This window comes from Sphaerodactylus townsendi, linkage group LG02, assembly GCF_021028975.2.
Source record: "Sphaerodactylus townsendi isolate TG3544 linkage group LG02, MPM_Stown_v2.3, whole genome shotgun sequence".
Taxonomy (NCBI): domain Eukaryota; kingdom Metazoa; phylum Chordata; class Lepidosauria; order Squamata; family Sphaerodactylidae; genus Sphaerodactylus; species Sphaerodactylus townsendi.
The window spans coordinates 146,867,923-146,876,588 of record NC_059426.1 but is presented as its reverse complement, the minus strand read 5'-3'; the positions used below and the strand labels follow the sequence as shown (position 1 = coordinate 146,876,588).

General features: G+C 42.5%; 1 protein-coding gene across 4 annotated transcripts in view; it reads right to left on the bottom strand.

Moving 5' to 3' along the window:
- Positions 1-1,228: 1,228 nt before the first annotated feature.
- The window catches only part of TSHR (thyroid stimulating hormone receptor), an 81,086-nt gene continuing 73,648 nt past the window's right edge, over positions 1,229-8,666 (bottom strand). For all 4 annotated transcript variants that reach the window (XM_048487063.1, XM_048487065.1, XM_048487066.1 and 1 more), the window contains 2 exons: positions 6,887-7,075; positions 1,229-5,236 (listed from right to left, as the gene is read on the bottom strand). In XM_048487063.1, coding sequence (XP_048343020.1) covers positions 3,814-5,236; positions 6,887-7,075 — 1,612 coding nt within the window. In that variant the 3' untranslated portion in view covers positions 1,229-3,813. The remainder of the gene's footprint in view (positions 5,237-6,886; positions 7,076-8,666) is intronic.

Sequence of the window (8,666 nt, the reverse complement as noted above, 5' to 3'; positions counted from 1 at the left end):
TAAAAAGGGCTTGGACAAGATTTATGGAGGATAAGTCAATTTATGGCTACCAATCTTGATCCTCCTTGATCTCAGATTGCAAATGCCTTAGCAGACCAGGTGCTCAGGAGCAGCAGCAGCAGAAGGCCAGTTGCTTTCACATCCTGCATGTGAGCTCCCCAAAAAAGGCACCTGGTTGGGCCATCATGGTAGTAGCAGAATGCTAAAGACCAGATGATGGACTCTGGTGCCTGATCCAGCAGGCTGGTTCTTATGTTCTTAATGAAACACGTTGGGTCAATCCTCACTCTTCCAGAGCCCTACTCCATCTAGGAGTGCACCCGCTGCTGAGTTCCCTGCCTCCCATCAGGCTCCTCCCTTCTGCAGGTTGTGCTTCCCGCCTCCCAGGGAGGCTTGGAGATCCCGGCTGCGGTGGGCTGCTTGGGCTTGGGCTGCCATGGCAGTGTAAGGGCCAGCTCCTGCCCCTCCCCTGGCATCTCAGTGGGGAGCTGGCTTGTAGCCATGGCAAACAGCTCAGCCAGCAAGCTGCACCCCAGCACAGGGGTAGCTGCTGAATGCCAGCCGGGTCGCCGCACTGCAGGAGAGGTCAGGTGCAGGGACCCGGCCAGCACCCGGAGGTCCCCCACTTGAAACAGCATGCGCCTGGGGATATGGGATACCCTATGTCCCCATTAGCAGTATGCCACTGGGGTCATGGAGCCCAGTTTACTCCCCACAGCGTGGGAGGTCATAAAGGATGGGTAGGCAGGACTAATAAATTTGAACCAAAAGCTAGTTTGCCACTATGACTTCGATAATATGCGGAGCAAACCTCCACCCACCCTCAATAAAAATTAAAAAAAGCTAGCATCCACATAGGAGCTCACTAAGTTTTGTTCCCCACCTGAGGGTTTCAACTCAGTGCCTGAAGACAACTGTAATGGTCCTTTTTCTAATTTCTGTTTGTTGGCTGTTCAAGCCAAATAGCTGGGTGCCATGTGAAACAGAATGCTGGATTAGATGGTCCACTTGAGCTAATCCAGCGGGGCTCTACTATGAGTTCACTTGTTATGTACATAACAGTCCACTTGTTATGTTCTTAAACCATTTGAATCTGAAAACTGACTGCCTGTGGTTGATTCTGAATAGCAATCAAAACAGCCTCTGCTTTCCTTGACTGTATACGCAAGCTGCCCTCTCAATGTTGGAATATCTTGTGTCCCAAAAAATCAAGTAGGGGAAAGAAAGCTTTTAATGCCAAAAGTGTGTATATTACATTATTACACTAAAGCTCCAGAATTAATCAATGGCAGGTTGCTGGTATCATCTAAGTACCTAAAACATCAATTACAAAGCCAGAAACAAGTTAGAAAATAGGAGCTCTCAACTCACACATTTATTGCCAGGTCTAAGAAACAAAGTCTTTTCCTTATCTTGTATGTATTATTCAATGAATTACGTCCACAAAGGCAGAAATACAAAACATTAATACAGAGTACAGCAACTGTCACAGATGTACTTGGTACAGGAAAAAGTAAGCATGATTAAGACGTAGGCCTTGATCCAGCTGTAATCAAGCACAGAAGGGACACATCAAAAGCTGCATTTAGCCTTTTCCGGACCAGCATTTGTGCTGAAACCTGTGTCCATAGAATGCTTATGGCTGGAACGATATAATAGGTATAGATTCTTCTACGATACAAAAGGTGTGCAAAAGTGAGTACAAAAGGAAAGGTGTTTTTTTTTTTCCAAATTCATATTAACTACTTAACCACAGCATTAGAAATAACTGCATTGTTATTTTGGCAGTTGCTGCAAAAGTGCTTCTATACTATATATGACTGCAAGGGGAAGAATGAAGTGAAGGCTTTACCCTACTAAAATAGACTGCAGCTTTCAATTTATTCCTTAAATTTCAGCATTCTAACTCAAGAAGGGAAAACTGAAAGTTCCTGCTTGTCACCTATGAATGGGTTCTAATGATCGACCAACGCAGGGCTTCCATAAAGAACTATTTGTACCTTCTCATGGGCAACAGGACTAAATTATCTGTGAACACTTTGCCATGATAACAGCTTGCACTTTCTCAGTACACAGAAGGGTTCTTCAGCTCACATAAGTTTTTCTGTCCTTTTAGAATGGTCATGTGACTGCTTACATGAGCAGAGGATCAGCACTCGTGGGAATCTCTTTAGCTGGTGGCTGTCAGAATGGATCCCAACCCTCTCCCTTCCCACTCCTCAGCACCCCCTTGCCTGTATTTGCATACATAGTCCCTCTGCTGTGGGATTGTGTCTCCTTCCAGGCAACTTTTTTGGCTCATTGAAAGACAGCTGTTGACACATTCATGCATTGGTGAAGATAAATAAAGCCAGCAATTTCAGCAATAGCTGTATTTGGAACCAGGATGTAGTTGCCCAGGTGGCAGCTATGAAGACTTCCTAGTGCAGCCTGTCCTTAAAATAAGCAAATCGATCACCCATTTAAACAAGCCAGTTAATCTAAGTGTAGCTATCAAGTGTCTTTATTCAGGATAGTGCTGGGACAAATATCTGTGTTTGCCTTGTCAATGCACACTTCATGCCTCTGCTGACATGTCTCTAAAGTACCACTGGACTCTTGTTTTAGTTTGCAGCTACAGGTTAAAACAGTTATCTGTATAGAAAGTTACTGCTTGTTTGTTAATGTAGAGACACACACAAAAGGACTACTAGCATATTGTGAACAGCACTCCTGAGGTTAATTCAGCACTCATGTATAGAAGATTAAAAGAGTTACCACAAAGGGAAACCAGGACAGTTAATGGAATCCTTCCATCAGCAAACACCAAGTCCAACCTATTCTCTTATCTCTATTCCTTCTTTTAAGAATCTTTACAAAATGTGAGATGCAATCCAGCCCAAATTAAAATCTTCACAATTTCCATTGGAAAGTGTGAAGCATTTCCTTAACATTCATTGAAAGAAAGATGTCTTTAAAGTCTCCACTTCATAGTGTCCTTGTGTTTTCTCTAGTTTTTCCATTTGTTCTAGCTCTACCTTTTTCTGTGAAAGAGCTCTATAAATTCAGGATGTTCCTGATTTATCTGATTTCTATTATTATAGCATCTGACAGAATCTTGGTCATTTGTACGTTCCTTCTCCACTCTTCAAACCTGTCTTCTTTTTTTTTGAGGGGAGGTGGACATGGTGATTTTAAACAAGTGTCAAATTATAGCTCCAGTGACACTCCTCACACTCCCCATCCCCACCAAGCAAATGAGCAAACCCCAACCACTGTGTAATTCACACCACTAATCACTGTCGGGAGCAACCCCATTGGCTTATATATAAAAATAAATTTAATTATATATTTCAATTACTACACTTCTTTAAAAACTGGCACATAGTTCAAACAGATGTCCCTTCTTGTTCATTTACTGCTTTGTATCAGCCAGAAAATTGTTATCCTATGAGAGAAAGGATGAGCAGGAAGGAAAGTGAATACCTGGTCTAGCTCCCCCACCACCTGAATAGAGGAGTGTCCGAGGGGCATGCTTCTGTGTGTGTGCATGCACACATACACACACGGATATGAGCCACCTCAGGGATGGGGTGGTAAGATCAACTGTGCACAGACCCGAATAATTCTTTCTACTATGCTGTCCCATACAGACCCATGATAGTGCCACTATTGCGCAAGATCACCCTCTTGCACAAAATTCATGAGAAACCTAATCACATCAAAAATTCTCAAACACCACTGAGGCCATGAGAACCTTATGTCCCTGTCCTAACATCCTCATTTCATTTCTAGTCCAACCAAGTCTTCTTGATCATATGTTGTTTATAGGTTCTATAATACAGTGAGCTTACTATCTTTCCTAGTTCCTTGAGCACACAGCATCACTGTTGGGTGGTAGTTTTCAGACAAGCCGTGATGGCACTCTTGAAGGTTTCTGAGATTTTGACCCATCCCTCTGCTATTCCTCTGGCTGTAAGAGGCACTGCTGTTCTTAGGGGAGACTGTCTGGCCCCGGTAGATTTGAGCCTGATGCTCACACAAACCAATCTTGCTGAGCAAGATGAAAACATCTCTTCGGAAAGCCTTGGTAAAGATAACATAAAGGAATGGGTTAGCACAGGAGTTGAGTGGATAGAAAAGAACCAGCAGGATTTTTGAATTGCTTACAGTTATTAGGGGCTTATTCATTATAGCAGACAAAGCATAGAATGAGATTGGAGCCATGCATAAGAAGTCGGTAAAAATTAACACAGCCATCCTTTTAGCAATTAGACTATCTTTGTCCCCTGACTTGTACTGTGGATTTCTAACAGTGATATAGATTTTTATATAACAGGCACAAATTATGATGAAAGCGATGATGTTCAAAATTAAAACAATTACAATGTAGACTTGGTCCACAAGGGTTTCGGTGTCCATAGGAAGACAGATGCTGACTTTTCCATAACTGCTTACTCCAAGCAGTGGCAGAAGGGCAAGAAGGAAACATATCAGCCAACCAACCAACATTGTAACGAAAGCATGCCAAAGGCGAATTTTCTTATCCAACCGCATGGCAAAGGTGATGGCGTACCAGCGCTCCAGGGTGATTGCAGTCAAGGTGAAGACCGACAACTCACTAGCAAAGACCGTGAAGAAGCCAGCAGTGTTACAACCTGACCCAGTCTGCCAGTCAATGGCATGGTTATAGTACTCTGATCTAGTGTAAAGATCCACTGAAGCAATCAGGAGAAGGTATAATCCCATACAGAAATCAGCAAAAGCCAAGTTACACATCAGGAAACGGGGGACGGTTAGCTTATAATGGCTGGTGAGAAGAATAAAGAGAACAAAAGCATTGCCCAGAATAGCTAACAAGTTCACAAACCATACCACAATCCTTAGAGATTTGTATCCCATTATGTCTTCGCAGGGATTGAACTCATCAGGTTCTGGGGTGCACACAACATCATCACTACCTCCGCAGATAAAGTAATCATAATGGTTGTCAAATGCTGGGGTGTTCTCCTCTTGAAGATTCTTCAGCTCTTGGCCAAACCCCATCTCTCTATCATCCTGCTCTTCAAAAAAGATGTAGTAATGAGAATTTCCATGAACATCTCTAAATTTGGTATTCTCATCATAGGCAGTATCAGTATGATCTGAATCCTCTTCCATGTAATCCTGGTAAAAGGGGACCCTGGCAGCACTGGCAGATCTTCTCTTGCGCACGTTGTGATTGTTAGTTTGGTTGCACAACAGGAACTCGAGAATGCTGAAAGAACACATAATTACCAGTGGGATACAGACCACACCTGAACAGAAAAATTAAGCAATGAAAAAGTGTTCATCATATGAACAGGCCATTGATCATCTAGCTTCAGTATTGTCTAGTCCCGTGGTGGTGGTGAACCTTTGGAACTCCAGATGTTATGGACTACAATTCCCATCAGCCCCTGCCAGCATGGCCAATTGGCAGGGGCTGATGGGAATTGTAGTCCATAACATCTGGAGTTCCAAAGGTTCGCCACCACTGGTCTAGTCTAACTGGCAGCAGCTCTTCAGAATATCAGGCAATAGAGGCATCATTCCCAGTACCTACTATCTGAGATTATTTGGCTGAATTCCCACTGAAAATTTAATCTAGATACAACCAAGTTTCAAAAGAATCGGCACCATTTCATCAAGGTTCAAACATCCTCACTGCAGCATGTTTCTAGCGAAGACATCTAGGCCTGCCCCTTGGGGTGTGTGTGTGTGTGTGCCTGCTGTCATGGGTGCAATTGTTAAGCTAGCAGCACAAACATTTCAGAGTATCTTTAGGAGACCCTCCTTTGGGAGACCATTGCTTTGGACCCCCTAGACCAAACTTCACAAAACTTGTATCAGTAGGAGACTCTCCTGATGACACCACCCAGGCTTGGTGAAGTTTGGTCTATGGGGGCCAAAGTTATGGACCCTCAAATGTGTAGCCCCCATCTCCTATTAGCTCCCATTGGAAACAATGGGGGCACCCTCTTTGGGAGTCCATAGCTTTGAACCCCCTGGATAAAACTTCACAAAACCTGGGTGGCATCAGTAGGAGACTCTTCTGATGATACCACCCAGGTTTGGAGAAGTTTGGTTCATGGGGGCCAAAGTTATGGACCCTCAAATGTGTAGCCCAATCTCCTATTAGCTCCCATTGGAGTGTTTTTTCCAAAAGGTGCATATACAAGCAGGTCCAGGAAAATCCCGGGATAAGGGTGGGGAAAGCACCAGAAACGGGACTGATCTGTGTTCCATGGTTCGGCAGTGGGGAGATTGCGAGGAAACCTGGATATTTCAGGTGACTATCCCAGGATTAATCGCCAGTGGGCAATCGCCCTTTAACTGGAAGTGGTCAGGGATGGAACCTAGGATCTTCTGCAAAATATATGTTCTAATACTGAGCCTTGGCCCTTCAGTAACCTAGGGGCTTAGTTGAAAATTTAAAGAATGTTGGTTTTGACTCTGAGCTACAACTCTAGTTCTTTTCAAACGATGAAATGACGTTACTAATTTAAATAGAAGGCTCTTTTTAAAAATGGAACATTTTTACCCACTAAACACAATTATACATTTCTAAATTCACTGATTTGTATCTAAAAGGATGTCATTCCATTCAGGATTGAATTGAAATCCTTAATTGTATTAAAACAGGCAAGAAACCAGAAGGAGATTGTGACTGGGAAGGGTAACCATGAAGGAGATGGATTGACTCCATAAAGGAATAAAGGACTTCATGGCCTTCAGTTTGCAAGACCTTAGAAAGGCTGTTAATGAGAGGACATTTTGAAGGACATTAATTCACAGGACATTAATTTATAGAGACAGCATAAGTCAGAAGCAACTTGATAGCACTTAAGACACATACATTTGGGATTTATTTTAAATTAGGACTTACCCTTTGGATTTTTTCCAATTCTTGAACCCACAACAGTGGCTTGGATATGACAGTTTCACTCGAATTAGATGAGGAAAAGTTTTTATAGGAGGGAATTTCTTCAGTGTCCATGTATTTTGCGCCATCAGTTCTTTAAGGTTTTCAAGTCCTTTTGTTGGCAGGGTAACAATACTAGTCTGAGAGACATCCCTTGGATACATATTTTAAAAAATAGGGGACATTTATCAGTTCAGATGCTCTTCAAGAATCAGAACTCGACAGTCAAAATAAAATATGAAAGCTATTGATCTCCACTTTTGGAAGGAGGTATTCAGTAGGCTAAATATATACCTGACTTGGAAGGACCCACTCCAAAACAATCCAGGTACTGAGAAGAATTCTGGGTTGAAGGTGGAGGCCCTGGAATGCCAGGCATATAGAACTGGTGGGAGTCTGGGGTGGGGGAAAGGACGTGAGGTGTGCCATCAAGCAACAACATGACATCACTTCTGAGTTTTCCCTGGACATGATGTCACATCTGTCTAGGAACCATAGAGGTTTCAGTAATTCCTAAAGCAGATTGATGTCATTTCCAGTGACATCACACCATCCCCCAATGACAATTTTTAAAATTACTTTTTCTCCCACTGGTCATACTAGAGGAGGTAGAAAACTGGTAAACTTGTGCTAGTCTTTTAAATGACCACTGGTGCCTGTTGCTTGGCACAGGGTAGACGTCGCCGTTTTTCAAAAGACTCGCTCATTGAGCAAGTCAGAAAAACACCATAGTGGAGGAGGTGAGCCGTTGTGGCTTCGCTCCAGCTGCATCTGCTGTGCGAAGCTCTCCCCTTCAACGACGTTTTAACCAGTCCCACACCGGTCTTTATGGCCCATGCGGAAAAGACCTATGTGGGACCAACTCTCAAATCATTTTGGCAATACTTTTTAAAAGTAACACAAGATTTGTAGTCTGCAAAATTAACAATGGAACAGCTATCAGAAACTTTGAAAGAAAACTTTGCTTAACTGATTCTGCTTAAGGTTTCAAAAGGCTACAAAACTCTCAGATAATTGCTCTAAAGTACTGTTATTTTATGGAGACTGTAAAATAACCCCACTAGGATTAGTGATTAGATGAGCAAACCAGGTGATGTGATATTTTAAAAGATGTAGTCAGCTCTTGAATATCTTTTACAAATACTGCTAGACTGGCTTTAGGGATGCCAATTGCCAAACAAAACTCAGAATGGAACTAAAATAATGTAATTCTTTTGGAATGCCAACATTTTACAGTAGTAGAATGTGAACGAATACACCTTGCAGACTCTTCGCTTTTATTTAAAAATATATATAGTGCGTATCCAGATGCCTGCACTTTCTTTCAAGAACTATCTAACCACTGATAGAGCCTGAATTTAACATTTGACCAGACAGTGAAGCTGGATCCGCTCTGAACATTCCTAATCCGAGAAACCTGCTGGTTTCAATAGCAAAATGCTGCTACATTGCTTAGGCAAAGAGAAGGGACAGCTGATTGTCAAAGCTTAGTATACCTTGGTAGTTGATATGGGTATTATGGGTCTCATTTGGAGGTTACCCAGGAACACATGAAACTGCCTTATACTGAAGTTCCTTTCTCACTGAGAACAAATTGCTTTTCTGGAAAAGTCACTGAAAAAATTTCCAGATAATTTTACCACGATGTTTGTTTTACCCCCTTTACCACGATGTTTGTCTGCAGTCACCTATGAGGGGTTTCAAAAATCAATGCACTGTAGCTCTGTTTAACCAGTGCTTCGTT